The sequence below is a fragment of the Marmota monax genome, unplaced genomic scaffold (assembly GCF_021218885.2).
Source record: "Marmota monax isolate L192 unplaced genomic scaffold, Marmota_monax_Labrador192_F-V1.1 WCK01_AAM20220418_F8-fsc00022, whole genome shotgun sequence".
NCBI classification, from domain to species: Eukaryota; Metazoa; Chordata; class Mammalia; order Rodentia; family Sciuridae; genus Marmota; species Marmota monax.
Genome location: NW_026695215.1, coordinates 28434751 through 28454582, shown reverse-complemented (window position 1 = coordinate 28454582; position 19832 = coordinate 28434751). Strand labels below are relative to the sequence as shown.

The following is a 19832-nucleotide window of genomic DNA, read 5'->3' as shown; positions in this document are numbered from 1 at the left end:
ATAAAGGTATTGTGTCCATCTATAACTAAAAAAGAAAGAAAAAGAAAAGAAGAGCTGGGGCTATAGCTCAGTGGTAGAGCACTTGACTAGCACATGAGACCCTGAGTTCCATTCCCAACACCATACACAAAAAAAAAGAAAGAAAGAAAACAAAAGATAGAGCTGGGCATGGCACACACCTATAATCCCAGTGACCCAGGAGGCTAAGGCAGGATCAACACAAGTTACATACCAGCCTGGGCAACTTAGTAATACCCTGTCTCAAAATAAAAAATATAATGGGCTGGGGATGTGGTTCAGTAGTTCAGCACCCCTGGGTTCAATCCCTGGTACAAAAAAAGAAAAACATCAGTGCAGAAAATAATAAAATAGAGAACAGAAAAAACAATCAAGCAACAAAATCAAAATTAATTTTTGGAAAAGATCAACAAAATTCAAAATTTATGAACTCAATTTAGCTAGAATGACCAAGAAAAAAGAAAAGAGAAAAGAAGGCTTGAGTTAGCAAAGTTGGAAATGAAAGAGAAGATACTACTACCAACCTATGGAAATACAAAATAAAAGAATGTTATGAACAACTATATATATAGATATTGTATCCATGGATTCAATAGAGGATCAAAAATATTTGGAAAAAAAGATGTGTATATACTGAACAAACACAGACTTTTTTCCTAAAGAATACAATGTATAATAACTATTTACATAACATTGTATTAGGTATTATAAATAGGTAAGATTTTTTTTTTTAATTTCTTTTTTTTTTTTAATTTTTTACTGTGGGTTGTTCAAAACATTACAAATTTCTTGACAATTATTTAGTGACTTTTAAATTTTATTTATTTACTTATTTGAGACAGGGTCTCAAATGTTACCCAGGCTAATCTTGAACTCATGGCCTCAAGCAATCCTCCTGCCTTATCCTCCTCAAGTACCAGGAATTAGAGCTGTCTACTACCATGCTTGGCTTAGAGATGATAGGTGTAGATTATGTGGAAATATTATACAATGGATTTAAGTATACATGGATTTTGGGTATTGACTAGCATTCTGAAACCAATCCCCCAGAGATTAGGTTGCTTAGATGAAAAAAATGTTAAAAAGACAAACTACCTGTTGTGGGTTGAACTGTATCTCCTCAAAAGGTATGTTCAAGTCCTAAACCCTTGTAGGTGTAAATGCCACCTTCTTTGGGAATAGGGTCTTTGAAGACATAATCAAGTTAAGATAAGAGCATATTGGATCAGACTAAGCCCCAAATCCAGTGACTGGTATTCTTTTAAGAAGATCACATGAAGACACAGACACACACAGGGAAAAAGACCATGTCATGATTGAAGTGGGGACTGGAGTGATAACTGCTGCAAGACAAAGATTACCAAGGATTTCTGGCAACAATGAGAAACTAGGAAGAGAGGAAATATTCTGTACTAGAGACTTCCAAAGGAGCAGGGTCTTGCTGACACCTTGATTTCACACTTCTAGGCTCCAGAAGTACGAGAAAATAAATTTCAGTTGTTTGAAGCTACCCATCTTATGGTACTTTGTTACTGCAGCCCCAGGAAGCTAACATATATTTTGGTACCAGAAGTGAAATGCTATAAAAAATAACCAAAAATGTGGAAGTGGTTTTAGAATTGGGTAGTAGGTAGAGGTTGGAAGAATTCTGAGGTGCATGAAAACAAAAAGCTTAGATGACTTGAAGACTCTATGGTAAAAATATGGAAGCTCAGATGGAAGAAGATGGTAGAGAAAGCTTCTGTTGCCTAAAGGAATACATATATCATCATGAACAGGCTGATAGGAATGTGAATGTTAAATTTCAGAAGGAAATGAGGTACATATTACTGGACTCTAAAGAAAAGATAATCTTTGTTATAAAGTGGCAGAGGACTTGGCTGAAGCATATTCTAGTATCAGGTGGCTGTCATCAAAAAGTCAGATAATAACAAGTGTTGGAAAGGACATAAAGAAATAAGAACCCTCACGCTCTGCTGGTGAGAATGCAGAATTGTGCAGCCATATTGGAAAACAGTCTGGTTGTTTCTCAAAAGATTAAACACAGAGTTACCATATGACCCAGCAATCCTACTCCAAGGTATGTGATGGAGAGAATGAAAACACGTGTCCACACTAAAACATACATGAATGCTCATATTATTATTATTTGTAATAGCCCCCAAATGGACACAAGCCAAATGCTCAGCAACAGATGAATGGATAGATAAAAATATATGGTATAATAATAAATGGAAATTATTCAGCCATAAAAAAGAATGAAGAACTGATACATGCTACAACATGGATGTACTTCAAAAACATTATACTAAGTAAAAGAAGCTATAATTCAAGTATTATCAAGACCATACATTATATGATTCCGTTTATATGAAATATCCAGAATAAGCAAATCTATAGAGACATAAAATAGATTAGTCATAGACTGAGGTTGAAGGAGGGGTTGGGAGGAAATGGGTAGTGGCTGATGATGAGTACACACATGATTTCTTTCTGAGGTGATGAAATGTTCTAAAACTGTGGTGATAGTTGTGTAACTCTGTGAACATACAATTACTAAACTGTTCATGATGAATGGACAAACTATGGTATGTGAATTATATCTCAATAAATCTGTTTTTCTTTTTTCCCCCCCCTTAAAGAAATATAGGCTGAGGATGTAGCTCAATGTTAGCATGTTAGTTAGCATGTAAGAGGCCCTGGGTTGTAGTCTCAGCACTCCAAAAAAAAAAAGGAATTTAAGGCTATAATTGTAGAATGACTAAGAAGAATATTACAATGTTGAAAAGACCAGCTCAAGAATGTTTATCAGAACAGAGGAAAAGAACAAAGATAAACATGGAAAATGATTTATAGATGATAATAATTATAACAGTTTCAAAACTTGCAAGTTTTGCAAGAACACCTATAGCATCTAAGGAAAGATTAACCTTAAAGGAAAAACCCTGGGAAGCCTCAGTTTTTTAGACAAAAATCAAAGGCTAGAGCCAAATCTGTGTACTTCAAGGCAAGAATGAATGGCCTATAACCTGCCTCAGAAAGCCACTATTTGTATGAGAAAGAAAACGGTGGCTACAGGCCTCCTCGACTGTCACTGGCCACAAGATGACTTAAAAGAGCCATGAAATAGGTTATAAAAATTGCTTTTTTTTAAAAACAGATAAACAATTCTGGAGAAAAAAAAAAACAGAAAAAACAAAACCATGGTGCTATACTCTGCCCAATTATGTTAATGAAAGGAAATAGAAGTAACAAACCCTCCTCTTTCCCAACAACAAATCAAAAATGATTTTCCTGTTACTAACTTTGATAAGTGTATTTTACCTAATTCATTCCCCCATTTATCTATCTATCTATCTATCTTTTCTTTTTTTTTAATATTTATTTTTTAGTTTTCGGCGGACACAACATCTTTGTTTGTATGTGGTGCTGAAGATGGGACCCAGGCCGCATGCATGCCAGGTGAGCGTGCTACCACTTGAGCCACATCCCCAGCCCATCTATCTATCTTTTCAATGCTGGAGATCAAACCCAGGGCCTCACACATTCTAGGCAAATGCTCTATCACTAAGCTACATCCCCTACTTTTTTTTATTTTTTTATTTTGAGATAGGGTCTTGCTAAGTTGCCCTGGCTGACATTAAACTTATGATCTTCCTGCTTCCAAGAAGCTGGAATTACAAGTGAGTGCCACTATGCCCAGCTTATTCCTCTATTTACGTGCATCCTACTTAGGAATGTCTTTGAAAGCTTTAAGGTACTACTGGAATAAGTACACTGCCTACCTTCTAAAAAACAGAAAAGATAATGTATTCAAGAAAAATTGGAATAAAGAGAAAACCAAGTACTGAAACAAGATCAAACAATACTACTACATCTAATAATAATAAATGAGGTTTGGGCATATACAGTGGTACAGCATTTGCATAGCACATGTGAGGCCCTGGGTTTGATTCCCTAGCACTGTCCAAACTAACAATAATAATAAATGTAAATGGTTTTAGACCCTCCTTCAATATAAAAGCTTTTATGGGCCGAGATTATAGCTCAGTAGTAGAGCCCTTGCCTAGCATGCGTGAGGCACTGGGTTCAATACTCAGCACCAAAAAAAAATTAATAAATACAATAAAGGGGGGCTGGGGATGACTCAAGCGGTAGCGCGCTCGCTTGGCATGCATGCGGCCCGGGTTCGGTCCTCAGCACCACATACAAACAAAGATGCTGTGTCCGCCGAAAACTAAAAAAAATAAAAATAAAAATAAAAATAAATATGTATATATAAATAAATAAATACAATAAAGGTATAGTATTCATCTACAACTAAAAACTTTTGAAAAATTAATTTTAAAAAGCTTTTATAGTATGCTAAAAAACATACCAAATATATGCTCCCTTCAAGCAAATATAACCAAACAATATGAACAAAAAGCAGAAATGGCACATAATAACCACAGTGAGATGCCACCTCACATACATTATTAGTATGGCTACTATCAAAAAAATAAATGGGCCATGTCAATGTTTATAGAAGCTCAATTCACATAGTTAAAGTTCCATAGCTGAACTATGGAACCAACCTAGGTGTCCTTCAATAGATGAATGGATAAAGAAAATGTGGTATATATATTCAATGAAATATTACTCAGCTTTAAAGAAGAATGAAATATGGCATTTGCTGATAAATGGATGGAGTTGGAGAATATCATGCTAAGCCAAATAAGCCAAACCCAAAAAGCCAAAGGCCAAATGTTTTCTCTAATATGTGGATGCTAATTCACAATGAGGGCAGCAGGACACTAGAGAAGAATAGAGTTACCTTAGATTAGGTAGAGGGAAGTGAAAGGAGGGGAGGGGAGGGGAGGGGAGGGGAGAGGATGTGGGGATAGGAAGGATAGTAGAATAAAACAAACATTATTCCTTTATGTATATATATGACTGCATGACCAATGTGATTCCACAACATGTACACTCAGAAAAATAAGAAATTATAACCCATCTATGAGTGATATATCAAAGTTCATAAGTGCATTCTACTGTCATGTATAACTAATTAAAACAAATTTTAAAATAATAATAATAATAATAATAATATAATAATAATAATAATAAATGGACTGGGATTATGGCTCAGTGGTAGAACACTTGCCTAGCATGTGTAAGGCACTGGGCTTGATTCTCAGCACCACATATAAATAAATATCAACAACTAACAAAATATTTTAAAAATAATAGTGGCACATGTTTGTAATTCCAGGAACTTGAAAGGCTGAGGCAAGAGGATCACAAATTCAAGGCCAGCCTCAGAAACTCAGCATGATCCTATCTCAGAATAACAAAACAAAACAAAAAAAAGCAAGGTTGTGGGAATGCAGCTCAGTTACAAAGTGCCCCCTGGGTTTAATCTCTAATAATATGAGGGGGGGGGGGAATAACACATATTGACAAGGATATGGAGAAACTGAACATTTGCACATCATTGATGGGATTGCAAAATGTACAGTTGCTGAGGAAAACAATATAGCAGTTCTTCAAAAAAAATAAAAATAGAATCACCACACGATCTAGCAATTCCACTTCTAATTATGTACCAAAAAGAACTAAATTGAGAACAGTATCTTGAAGAGATATTTCTACACTCATATTAACAGCAGCATTATACATAAGAGCTATAAGCTGGAAGCAACCAAACTGGCCATCAACAGATGATTGGGTAAGTAAAGCATCATATGAATATACAAACAAAGGAATATTTTCAGCTTTAAAAAGCAAGGAAATTCTGACACATGCTACAACATAGATGAATCTCGAGGACAGTATATTAAGTGAAATAAGTCAGTGATAAAAAGGTACTTAAAGTAATCATAGTTTTAAGGACAGAAAGTGGTTGCCAGGGACTAATGGGAAGTGAATAATGAAGAGTTATAATGTACTGGGTACAGAGTTTCTGTTTTACAAGATGAAAAGAGTTCTGGAAATGGATGACAGTGATTGTTATGCAACAGTGTGAATGTATTTAATCCCACTGAAAAATACACTCAAAAAAAATGGTTAAAATAGGCCAGGTGCAGTAGGGTATGCCTGTAATCCCAACTACTCAGGAGGCAGAGGCAGGAGAATTCCAAGTTCAAGGTCAATCTGTGTAAACTTAGGGAGATCCTATCTCAAAATAAAAATTTAAAGGGATGAGGATGTAGCTCAGTGGTAGAGTGCCTTGTATCCAATCCTTAATATTGAAAAAAAAATTACAAATTAAAACAAGATTGTTAGGGCTTGAGATGTTTCTGATGATTGAGGAGTTGCCTAGAATTTGTAGCAAAGGAGCTATGGTGGTCATGAAACAGAGATACAGCCAGTGAAAGCCAGTTATCTCCTCTTGGGGACCACCATCAATAAGAAGACATGTGGAGCACCCTCAGCAGAATCAGGCACAAAATCCACAAGAACAAGAGCCACCCTGATCTATGGCCACCATCTGCAGAGGTTAAGAGCAAACAACTCCAACCAAGAGCTCATGAGTCCCCTCCCATCAAAATAATACAGCCAGCTGATTTTCTTAACCAAAACGGGGGGAAAAAAAGCAGAAGTAAAAATAAGTGAACTTAAAAACACAGCAATAGAAAGAAACTATCCAAAATAAAATTCAGGAAAAAGAAAAGACTGAAAGGAAAAAAAAAAAAAAAAGAACAGAAGTCAAAAACAGATAAAACAGAAGTTCAGTGAGCTATGGGATAATACCAAGTGGTCTGGGGGTAAATATGGTTGGAATCCAGGGTGGGAAAAGGGGATGGCAGAAAACATATTTGAACCAGGCACAGTGGTGCACAACTGTAATCCCAGCGGCCAGGAGGCTGAGACAGGAGAATGGAGAGTTCAAAGCCAGCCTCAGCAAAAACAAGGCTCTAAATAACTCAGTGAGACCCGTTTCTAAATAAAATACAAAATAGGGCTAGGGATGCAGTTTAGTGGGCAAATGACCCTCAGTTCAATCCTTGGTACCCCCCAAAAGAAAACATTTGAAGGAATGATAGCTGAAAATTTCAAACTTTCTATTTAGAAACCCACAAATAACAAATCTCAATGAAGCCCAAATAGGATAAACATAAAGAATCCCATATCAGAGCACATCATAATCAAATGCTGAAAATCAATGATACAGAGAGAATATAAAAAAGCAGTTAAGGGTTGTGGTTGTGGCTCAGTGGTAGAGTGCTTGCCTGGAATGTGTGAAGTACTGGGTTCAATCCTCAGCACAACATAAAAATAAATAAATAAAATAGCCAGCATGGTGGTACATGCCTGTAATCCCAGCAGCTCAGGATGCTGAGGTAGGACAATCATGAGTTCAAAGCCAGCTTCAGCAAAAGCAAAGTGCTAAACAACTCAGTGAGACCCTGTCTCTAAATAAAATACAAAATAGAACTGGGGATGTGGCTCAGTGGTCAAGTACCCCTGAGTTAAAACCCCAGTACTCAATAAATAAATATAAATAAAGTTATTGTATCCATTGACAACCAAAAAAAAAAAAAAGCTGTCAAGCTGGGTGCAGCAGTGCACACCTGCAATCCCAGTGACTAGGGAGGCTGAGACAGGAGGATTGCAAATTTGAAGCCAGCCTCACCAACTTAGTGCGACCCTGTCTCAAAATTTAAATTTTTTTAAAAAGTGCTAGGGGTATAGCTCTGTTGTAAAACACCTCTGGGTTCAAGCCCCAGTACAAAAAAAAAAAAACAGTCAGAGAAAAAGAAGTTACATTAAGTACAGAACAGAGGAGAATGACAACAAACCTTTTCAAACCAATGCAACCCAGAAGAAAATGGAACAACACCTTTAAAGAGATACTGTGCTGTTTCATCCCATTTGTGCCTCCCTTTCCCCTTTTCCACTGCTTTCAGCCCAGGAAGCTGACCATTATAAGACCATGAGGAACCCTGAAAGGAAGTTACAGGGAAGGAAGTGAGTGAAGTTCAAATGTTCATTCCCAGGCTCATTCTGTAATTACAGAGGTTGCTTTTAGCAATCTAGGTCCTCACCAAGGACCATCCCATTACACTGCCTTCCCTCTCTGCTCCCTGCCTCAGGTTCAGTATCCTCTTACTTTCTCTTCTCTCCTTTGTCCAAGGGGAGCAATGGTCCCTGCAGTTAGGAGGTCAACACAACGTAACAGGCCTATGGTTTCCACATCCCCTGCCCATATCTTTGTAAAGAGTCCCTTTATACACTGTCATAAAATTAGACTAATTAAAGTGGCCATCTGTTTTCTTTCATATCTCACAAATTCATAGGTAAGAGATTTAAATTACTTCACAAAAAATACCAAAATAGGTAAAAAAAAATAAACTATATAAAGCAAAATAGAAATGTGAGAAAAACAAAGTCATAATTATAGGTTTTTGTTTTGTTTTGGTTTTGGGTTTGTTTTGGTACTGTGAATTGAATCCAGGGGTACTTAACCACTGAGCCACATCCCCAGCTTTTTTATACTGTATTTAGAGACAAGGTCTCGCTAAATTGCTTAGTGCCTTGCTAAATTGCTCAGACTGGCTTTGAACTCATGATTCTCCTGCCTCAGCCTCCTGAGCCACTGGGATTATAGGCGTGTGCCACTTTGCACAGCATAATTATAGATTATTTAGCATTCAACTATTACTTTATGATGAGGGGTAAACAAAAACTAAAGACAGAAAAATTTGAATGCTATAAAGAAGCTGAAATTAAAGAGTTGTACATATAAAAATTTTAATAGAAATTTTCAGCTACACAGAAAAGTAGAGACAATAGTATAATGAACCCATGCACCCACTTCTTAGCCACAAATATTAACAATACACAGCTAATCTTACTTCAACTAAACCCACACTTGCTTCCCCATTCCTAAACAATGAGATTATTTTGAAGGAAATGGTGATATGACTCAGAGGGAGAAATAAATAGAAAGTGAAAAAGCAGATACAGTAAAAGGCTGACAGTAGAATCTGGCAGGATTGGAGTTCTTGACTTCCATAAGCCAAGCTCTTACATAATCCCCTCCCCCTGAGTACAGGCAGAATCTGTGAACTTCTTCTAATCAACAGACTATTGCAAATGTGATAGGCTGTCAATCTCATGGTTATATTATAAGATTTAATTTTAGCAGATTTAACATTTCATTTAGAGAAAGAGAGGAGGTGGAAGGAGGGAGGAGGACAGAAAGAGAGAGATTGATTATCTCTTACTGACTTTGAAGAAATAAGCTGCCAAGCTGTGAGAGGTCCATATGGCAAGAATTATAGATGGCCTCTAATAGCTTAGAACACCCTTACTGACAGCTAGGAAAAAAACAGGACCTTACAACTTCAGCAATGAGGAGATAAATTCTGACAGTCAATGTGAACTTGGAGGAGATCCTGAGCCTCAAATGAGATGGACACCATAGCCAACACCTTGAGTGTAGCCTGGTAAAAACCTTAGCAAAGAATTCAGCCACACTTTGTCAGGCTCCTGACCTACAGCAACTGTGAAATAATAGATGTGTATTGTTTGAAAATACTGTTTTTGGTATTTGTTATGTAGCAATAGAAAAATAATACAGTAGATATACAGGTATTCCCATAAGTCTTTCAACTCTGTCATATGTTTCAAACAGTTCTGGAGGTAAGATGACTCAAGCATATGTTTTTAAAGAATGGACTAATGAGTAAATTTTAATTATTATCAAACAATTATCTCAAAGTACGAAGGCCTAGCCTAAGCCAGGCATAATGGTACATGCCTATAATCCCAAGTTGAGGCAGGAGGATCACAGTTTCTAGGCTAACCTGAGCAACTAAGTGAGCCCCAGTCTCAAAATAAAATTTATAAAAAAGGGATGGATCTACTGTTATGTACAACTAAGTAGAAAAATTAAAAAACATATAATAATAATAATAATAATAAAGCTGGAGAGGTAGGTCAGTGGAAGAGTGTTTGCCTCATGTGTGAGGTCCCAGATATGATCCCAAGACACAAACCCACATAAAATCAAGTTCAAGAATAACTTATCACAATCAATTAAGGTTTACTCTAAGAATACAATGATCTGATACTAGAAAACAATGTTTCATTATCAATAGGTCCAATGAGGAAAAATATTACCTCAATAAATGATTTTTTAAACTCTTTAAAAAAAATGTGGAGTATGGTGGTACATGCCTGTAAACTCAGCAACTCCAGAGGCTGAGGCAGAAGGATCATGAGTTCAAGGCCAGCCTCAGAAACCTAGTGAGGCTCTAAGCAACTCAGTAAGATCATGTTTCTAAATAAAATATAAAAGAAGGCTGGGGAATGTGGATTAGTGGTAAAGCACCCCTGGGTTCAATCCCCAGTACCAAAAAAATTAAAAAAAAAAAAAAAAAAAAAGGGACACTGTGTACATGCAATATGTTGACTTGATTTAAGTTCTTTTTAAAAAAAATTTTAATTGACACATAATCATGTACTTATTTATGGAGACTAGTGTGATATTTCATCACATATATACAGTGTATAATGATCAAATCAGAGTAATTAGCATATCCATCACCTCTAACATTTATCATTCCTTTGTGTTAGGAACATTCAAAATTCTCTCTAGCTATTTTGAAATATACAGTTGTTAACTACTATCACATCCTATTGTTTTGTGGAACAGAACTTATTTCTACCTAATGTGTTTCAGTACCCATGATTCACACTTTTTCTCTCCCACCCGCTTTCCAGCCTGGATCCTCTGTTCTTATTCTATAAGATCAGTTTTTTTAAGATTCCACATATTGGGCTGGGGATGTGGCTCAAGTGGTAGTGTGCTCGCCTAGCATGCGTTGAGGCACTGGGTTCGATTCTCAACACCATATAAAAACAAAATAAAGATTAAAAAAATATATTCCATGTATGAATGAGATCATGTGACCTTTGCCTTTCTGTGGCTGGACTATTTCATTTTTCATGACGTCGTCTAGGCTCATCCATATTGCTACAAATGACAAGATTTCTGATTTAAGTTCTAATTTAAACAAAACAACTATAAAAAAATTTTATAAGACAATCAGAGGAATTTTTTTTTGAGGTTTCATAATGACAATACAGTTACAGTAATGAGAAAAAAGTCCTTAATTTATTTCTAGAGATATATACTGAATTGAAACATTCTGCCTGGATTTGGGGGGATGGAGATTAAACACATATGTTGAACATGTTGAAGTTGGTATTCTTCATCATAATATTCTCTTGATCTTTATGTATAACTGAAATTCCGTATAAAAAATTTTTAAAATAAATCAGGACAGAATCATCTCAGTCATCTATCACCTTTCCAAAAGATGGAAGCCTAAAGGACAGGTCCATTAAATTAAGCACGAAAGGGCTGGGGATGTGGCTCAAGTGATGGCGCGCTCGCCTGGCATGCGTGCGGCCCGGGTTCGATCCTCAGCACCACATACAAACAAAGATGTTGTGTCCGCCAAAAACTAAAAAATAAATATTAAAATTCTCTCTCTAAAAAAAAAAAAAAATTAAGCAACAAAAAGAACATGTACACTGCTCATCACATACTCTTGCCAATGTAATAATATGAAACAGAAACACAAGATACCTAAATTAGGAAGGAAAAATCTGGATTATCCTTATTTCAGATAATAGCTCCTCAAGAAAATCCACAAAAATCAACTGGAAACTTACTAGAGTAAAAAAAAATCTGGCTATGAGTTTTGGGTGGACTGGGAATAACCAGACAGAGCTAGACTCTAAGGAAAAAGACATCAAATTTTTCTGTGCCCACGTTCCCCTCCTCCCCTCCTGTTACTCAGGAATCTGGGCCTCTGGAACCTCTCAGGGTCCCTTGAGCCTCCACTCTCTCCCTTTCTACCAGCCATACCTTGTCAGCTTATACCTGGCCAGGTTCACCTCTGAGCCTCCTTGCCGTCCATTCACTTCCCACCCATTCCCACAGGGCTCCAGCCCCACCAAGCTCATATCAAGAAGCCTAGTGACACTGTTGACATACAAGTGGTTAATTTGGAGCCTGACCTCAGTGCCTCATTCCCAAGTATCAGCCCTCCCTGATACTGTGTCCTTCTTTCTGCCTTGATTTCCAAAGGATCCCATCAGCTTGGTTTCCCTTCCACTTCATTAGATGGCTATTTAAAGGCTTCTCCTTAACCCTTAAATGTTGAGGTTTCCCAGGACTTTTTCCTGAGCCCTGCTTCGTCTCCTTCTACCCTCTTATCCATTCCACAATCTCAAGTATCATGCCTATATGGAGATGAACAAGCTCAACTCTCTCTTAAGAGATCAAACTGTCTCTTAGGTATCTGTTTTTTAATATTTCCCAGGAATTCCTTTCTCTCATTCAGTGCATATTTACTGAGCATCTACCATGTGGGTAAAGAAAAAGACAGCTTGCTCTAGTGTGAGTTCATCATTTTCCTTGCTCCAGAATTCATCCCAGTGACTGGAAACCTACAGTCATCCTGGATACTTTTTTCCCTTTATCCCCACAAGTTCTACCACTTCCCTCTCTGGTCCTGAGAACCTGGCCATAGTTCCTTGGCACAGGGTGGGCTCACAAAAGTTTGAAGGATGAATAAACATCCCTCAAATCCATCCATTCCTCCCTCTATCACTGTCATCACCCAAGTTTTAGATGTAAACACCTTACCAATCCACTCAAGTGCTCCAACTAGTCTCCTTCCCCAGCTCATCTCCCACTTCACTCCAACAAAAACATTCTCAACATGAGTTGAGGTGATCTTTCTAAGATTCAAATCTGATCCTGTTAGAGACTTCTGCTTCAGGCAATGGAAAACTAGCTTGTTTCAACCAACTAGAAACAAGAGCAACTAGAAAAACCAGAGAGAAAAATTTTTTTTAATCTGTTTGATATCATCATAGAGTTACCAGGATAGAGAGGACTTGAGAGGTCAAGATCTTAGAGCAAAGGGAGGTCTAAAGAGGTGAAGTTGATATGTGATACGTATCACTTTTTCTTTTAGATTTTGCCAATCTGAAAGTGGAAGCTGAAAGGTAAGAAGCCAAGCAGAAAATAAGAACTGAGCAGAAGCTTAGTAGAGCTTTCAGCAGTCTTGGGCCAAAGAGACAACAACAACAAAAAAGGCTGGGCCCCTAGGGTTTTCAGTGAAAACCTTAAAGACTACACTCCAACAGTAAGAGTGACTTCAAAATTGAGTAGCCTCCACAGAAACCAAAGTACCACTTTGAAACAACTCTATTCCTGACTAAACTAAGGTGATCCACTAACTGCCTTCCAGAAGTAAAAATAAATCTTCCGGAGAAAGATAACATAAACTAAAATCTCAAATTATCTCCATAATTATTCTTCAAAATGTCCAGCACTCAATCAAAAATTACCAGGTATGCATTAAATCCAAAACATATAAATTACTCCTAAAAATCAATAAGAAAAAGAGCTGGGCAAGGTAGTACATAGCTGAAATCCCAGCTACTCAGGAGGCTGAGGCAGGAAGATTGAAAGTCTGAAGCTGGCCTGGGCAACGTAGTGAGACCCTGTCTCAAAATAAAATTTTAAAAAGGGCTGGGATGTAGCTCAGCAGTACAGCACTTGCCTAGCATGCACAAAGACCGGGATTCAATTCCTAGTACAGAAAGAAAAAAGAAAAGAAAAAGGAAAAGGTAGACAATGTAAAAGAAAAAAAAAAAAAAGCAAAAGATCTCACATAAGCTTCCAAAGAGCCAAAAAATACAGCAGAAACTACTATAATTAAAATAATGTGATAAAAAGATACATATATGTAAGAACTTAATATAAAATTAAGTAAAATAAATTGACAGAAAAAGTATAGATAAATGGCTATAGGTGGGACTGGGCTGTAGCACAGTGGCAGAGCACTTGCCTAGCATGTGTGGGGCATTGGGTTCTATCCTTAGCACCACATAAAAAAAACAAATAAAAGGATGGTATTCTGTCCATCTACAATTTCTGTTGTAGATGTATACTGTTTCTTCTGCACTTCAAAAAAAATTTTTAAATGGCTACAGGCAAATGAATTAACCGGGGAAAGAACAGATTTAAAGCTTTTATCAGAACATCAAAATAAATCTGGGGTTATGGCTCAGAGGTAGAGTGCTCGCCTAGTATGCATGGGGCACTGGATTCAATCCTTAGAACCACATAAAAATAAAATAAAGATATTGTGTCCACCTATAACTAAAAAATAAATAAACATTTTAAAAAATGAATTTTGATTAATCTAGTTCGTTTAAATGTAAGAGAAGGGGGAGTCAAAAAAACAATGAAGTAAATTAAAGAGAAAGTTTTCCCTGACACTTAGCACTGTGCTCTGGAAACAGGCAGGGCAAGGAAAGGATGGTAATTACCGCATCAATCTCATTGAGAACCTTCCACTGCTCATAAGGTACACCCAGTGCCTCAGCTGTCTGGATCGTCCTCTTCATCTGGCTCGTCCAGACCTTCAGATCCTTGATGTTCTGGTCACTGATGAACTGGGCCAGACTCTTTGCAAACTGAAACATATCACAGGCAAATTCAGACCTGTAGGTCCTGGGTTGCCCTAAAAGGATCCTATAGCCATAGAGTCCATGGGATCATGCTCAGCCTCAGAGAACACAGGTTTAGTAAAAAACATGAACTCCCAATGACATAGACTTACAAGCAATATTCTAGGGCACTCTCCCCAGGCCCTGAAAGCAGTTTCAGCCATGATTTGTTGATCCTCCCACCCCAGTCCATATGCCCTAGGCCACATGATCTTCCTGCTGAGGCCTCAATATCCCTCTAGACTATGGCACAGCTATCAGCCCCCCAACCCTTCAGCACTGCTGGGGCTCATGTCACTCCAAGGGTTGTAGAACTCTGCCAGAAAAAGGGCTCAGCTAATGACAGCTCACATGGAGACCAGAGTTCTAGGCATTTGCTAGGTGACTGATGACCTTCCCTACAGGATAGAAATATTCTAGACTGAATGAAGGTCATGAACCTCAATTGCACAGAAGCCCAATCATAGTACACACACATATACAGATATCCAGCCACCCAGAGGTACCAATGGGCAGGTACATACACACTGACCTCCCTGCCCCGGGGGGATAGTCCTGGGTCCCCACCGATACGGCCCTTGAGGTTGAGCTCACTCTCCCCATGCCGGCAGAGGTAGATGGAACGGGGAGTCACATGGATGTTCATGAGGTAATATACGATTCGGCTCTGGATGTGGTCAGCTACACGGTTCACCACGTAGCTCTGCCCCACGTCCATGATCTTGATATAGGACAGATCCCTTTCCAGAGAGAAGGTAGAGAGAGGCCTGTGAGTGTGGCCAGGGACCTTAGAAGGCACACTGGCCAGCCACAGGACCCAGTTGTAAGGCCTTACATCTTCAACCAACAAGATGAGATCACAGCACTCAGGACCATTAGCTGGTGTGCAAGTAATAAGGGTGAGGCAGGAGCAACATACCACATATGACACACAGACAAGTCCAGTGAGAAGTGCTCAACACTAATCATGCTTACAAAGGTGACATCCAAAGCAGTGGCCAGTCATACCACATCATGACTTTTATTGCTGCTCATGTGTCCCCCAGGTCCCTTCTTCCCTACCTCTGAGCTCTCAATACACCGTCTGTAAGTTGAAACAAGAGACAATTTTCCCAAGGGTTGACCTGGGAGTGGCTGGCAAATGCAAAAGCTCCCCATGCTTCCTGGTCAGCTTTGCTTCCTCCAGAAAACCCCTCCCCGAAGAACCCAGTCCAGGTCATTTATATATACCAAGCAGCTGCCACACCCTACATCAGACAGCTGGTGGACAAGACAAGAAACACAGAAGGATGGTCTTGGTGGTAGCAGCTGATAAACCCAGCTCAGTTACTTTCTCTGGTTTAGACCTATATGACCCTAAAGCTTGGAGAACATACTTATGCTGGCAGGGGTAGGGACAGGCTGTGATCCACCTAAGAGGCCTCTGGATATTCACATTTGAATTCTGTTTAGTCCATGGGGCCTCAGTTTAGGGTTATTACTCTAACATTACCAACAAAAACAGCAATGTTTCCTGAAAAATCTAATAGGAGCTGCTCTAGAGGAGCCCCTATGTACAGTTGCATCATAGGACAAGGAGGCGAAATATGTGCTGGGGAAACCTGAGGCAAAACGAAAGCTACAGAGAGGCCCAAAGGGCCGTTAGCTCTATCCAGATCTGGGCTGGTTTCTAGAGCCCAGTAGACAAAAGAGAGATGTCTCAGGCCAGGGCCTGTCCAGAACTGACTGTTCTATAAACATTTCCAGAAACTATCCCTCTAACAGTTGCTTGTGTTCCTTAGTTCATATGCATTATATATTCTTATATGATTATACAGGACCTGGGCACACATCTATATTTCAGCCTTCCACTTAATGTTACACAACATATATTCTGCCATGCCTCTCCATAATTATGATTGACAGTTACTATGTAATATTTTACCAAGGGCTACACTGTTATTTACTTAACCACTGCCCATTTATGTGAAGAAACTGGAGTTGGCAAACTAGAGTCAGCAATTCAAATGCAGCCATAGGCTGTTTTTATAAACTTTTACTGGAACACACCTGCTTATTTGCATACTGTTTCTTTTGTACTACAATGGCAGAGCTGAGTCACTGGAACAGAGACTAGACACATTCCAAAGCCTAAATAAAATATTCACTATCTGACCCTTTACAGAAAATGCTTGCTGATCCCAGCTATAAGATCCTCCATTGCATGCCCCTTATGGACCTAAAGACCCCTTGCCACTCAATAGTCCTGCTTGCTCTTCCATTCCAGAGGAAGGCAAGTGGAGCTAACAAGCACTGATTGCTGCCCACTGTTCACAGGCAGGGTCTGGGTCTCCCTCCTCTCCCCAAAATAGATTGCACATTGAAAGAACAGTATATAATGTTTACAAATGCCTTGTAAGAAGACTCTCTGCACAAAAATTAGATTTGGTTTTATGGTAGAATAATAGGAAATCCTGACTCGCAGAGATCCAGAAGAGCTACCAGGTGTTCTACAAGTCACCTCTGGCCAACAATTTCTGCCCCAAGAAAAGAAACAAAAAAGGTCAGACCATCTCTGCCTTTTGGTGTGGTCTTCAGCTACCACCATGGGGAGCCACAAGGTGGCTACCAAGTAGGACTCCCTACCACTCACCCACTGTAGCTAGAGGACACAGCATTCTCCTCACTCACCTGTCCAGGTCCTCATCCAGTGACTCGTAGGAGTTCTCATAGCACTCAATGCGCCTCATGAAATCCTCTGTGGCCTCATCGCTGTCACGGTTGACATAGTCAGGACTGCCCAGTTTAACTTGCTGCAGAAGCCAAGTACAGAGTAAGGGCATATCAGGATTGAAGGCCAGTCAGAGATGATAAAGGAGACTGCTGGGCAGGGGGATGGGGAAGTCTGGGCCAGAGGCCAGGCCAGGGCTGGGGCCTGTGGCTAGAAGTTAGGGGAATTTTCCCGTAAGGAAGAGACAAGCACCTCCCTGCTCTGAGTTCACACACAAGTGCCCTGAGATTGAAGTCCCTTACCTTGTTGGTCCAGGAAGGCCTATAAGCCTTTCCCAACCTGTCCTATCTCCCCAAGCCCACATGGTCATTCCTTAGGAAAACAAAACCCCCATCCCCACTCCTTCTCCCACTGTCCAGGGGATTATGGAGGGAGGAGTGGAGGGAGAAGGAGGAAAGAACAAGAATGAAGGTAGGAGGAAAGAGCAAGAATGAATACCCAGGAGCCACACAGCTTTCCATGAGTGGTCCTCAGGGGTCCAGATTCATGTGACCCAGCTTTGGAAGCTACACTACTTCTCCACCCCCAAAATGTTCAAGAAGATTAAATGAAAGTCAGCCCAGAACCAACCCAAATCTGAAGAAGGGCCTCACTCTCACATGCCACCTTTTGTTTCATTATTGCCCCCAATGCACCACTCACCACGATGTTGGCAGCTATGACCTCAGGATCTACACAGATGGACTCAACAAAAAATGTCTGCAGCAAAAACCAGAAGCACCAGGGTTGGTAGGAGGGAAAACATCTTTAAGGCTCTGGGCCTTCTTCCATAGAATTCTCCACCCCACCCAGGGCAATGTGAACTAGCAGCCAGGCCCCGAGGCCTTTCTTTCAAGGGGGCGGAATCAGGGTCAGGGATCACAGAGCTAAAGAAGTATGGCCTTATCTTGGACTCTTCCATTACAACCTCCTTTCCCCCTGGAAAGAAAACCCCAGGAAGAGAGAAAAAAAAAAATAGGACCTCTCATCCCAAATTATACTCAGGAACCATGGTAGCCCAAAGCCCTATGTGCATCAGGAGACTCTGAAAGGTACCCCAGATGACCCAACCAAGGAGGGGAGGTGAAAAGGTCTCACCTTGTAGCCATTCTGTTCCCCAAAATTAAATATAGTTGCTCTCCGCTCTCGGGTGGTATTGGTTGCATCAAAAACCTAGGACCAAACTGGAGTTAACTCACCCTTTGCCCTGGGGAAAATAGTTCACCAGGGGGCTGCAATGAGACCATCTCTGAGAACTGGATTTCTCACTAGGACCAGCTGCTGCCTAGATGACTGGCCTGGCCAGTCACCTGCAGACTTTCACAGATAAATGATTCAGTAATGCATATAGCAGTCACTTAGTTCATATGTAACAAATAGGAACTCCAGTAAAACTAGTTAAACATGGTGCTGTTGTTGATCCCCCAAGGTTCATGTTATGATAGTTCTCCAGAGAGGATTGTTATAAAAACAGCAAGTCTGGCCCACCCAGGTCTCTGGCTTCCTGTATCCCAATGTGATCTCTTCCTCCCACATGGGGTCCCACCTTGATGCCATTAGGCCCCTACGGAGACTAAACCAATGAATTGTCTGATGTTACATTTTCAGCCTTTAAAACAGTAAGCTAAGTAAACTTCTTTATAAAATGAAATTAGTCTGTCTCATATATTTTGTTAATGAAAAACAGATGAATATATAAATATAGGTGAACTGAATCTACGTTATTTCCACTCCATACTCAGATTCCAATAGGATAAAGAGAACAAGAGGATAGGAGATAGACACCTGGTGACGGACTCAGAGAAATGCAGAAAAACAAACACAAGCCAGAGCATATCCACTTGCCCTAGAATGAGGCATGGGCTTCTCTGAAAAAAGGGACGAGGGTGGAGAAGAAATGGGAAGATTGACTGGAGATCCAACAAAGAGTAGTTGAAACCCCAGGCCTGCTCCCTGCCCTACCCAGCCAGACACTGACCCACTGGGCTCCTTATGAAGTGCCTGGACCTATCCAAGCACCCCTAGGTACAATGTAGCCATTAAAACATTCAATCAGCTTTTGCACTGTCACTTTTTTTTCCATTTTTAATGGAGAAAATCATAAAACTTTATTGAAAGATATTTAAAAATGAAGAGCCATGTCATTTTCAAGGACAGAAAGATTTGATATCATTAAAATTTATCCCCAAATTGATCAAGAGATTTAATACAATTCTAGTAAAAAGCCTAAAAGGTTCTTTGTGTAGCTTGAAAAACTTATTCTAAAATTTAAGTTGCAAATCAAAAAGGAACAATAGCCAATATATTAATGAAGAACAATTAAGCTGAGAAAACTAGTTCTAGTATAAAACTTATTTGCACATTTAGAGTGTTTAGACAATGTATATTGGTGTATGGGTATGAAAACATGTTAGTGCAACAGTAAACAGTATTCAGAAACAGACTCATCTCTATAAGGGAAGATATAGTATAAATGGCATATTTTAGATTGGTGGGGACTGCACCATCACTTTTTAAAAGGGGCATCCAACCATGGCTC

General features: G+C 39.3%; 1 protein-coding gene across 5 annotated transcripts in view; it reads right to left on the bottom strand.

Moving 5' to 3' along the window:
• Positions 1-19832, bottom strand: part of Pfkfb4 (6-phosphofructo-2-kinase/fructose-2,6-biphosphatase 4) — a 43680-nt gene that overhangs the window by 8545 nt on the left and 15303 nt on the right. For 4 of the 5 annotated variants that reach the window (XM_046431760.2, XM_058574845.1, XM_046431759.2 and 1 more), the window contains exons 5-9: positions 18392-18466; positions 17957-18013; positions 17215-17336; positions 15077-15284; positions 14365-14511 (exon numbers count right to left, since the gene is read on the bottom strand). In XM_046431760.2, coding sequence (XP_046287716.1) covers positions 14365-14511; positions 15077-15284; positions 17215-17336; positions 17957-18013; positions 18392-18466 — 609 coding nt within the window. The remainder of the gene's footprint in view (positions 1-14364; positions 14512-15076; positions 15285-17214; positions 17337-17956; positions 18014-18391; positions 18467-19832) is intronic. The other variant, XM_046431762.2, reaches the window with a different exon arrangement.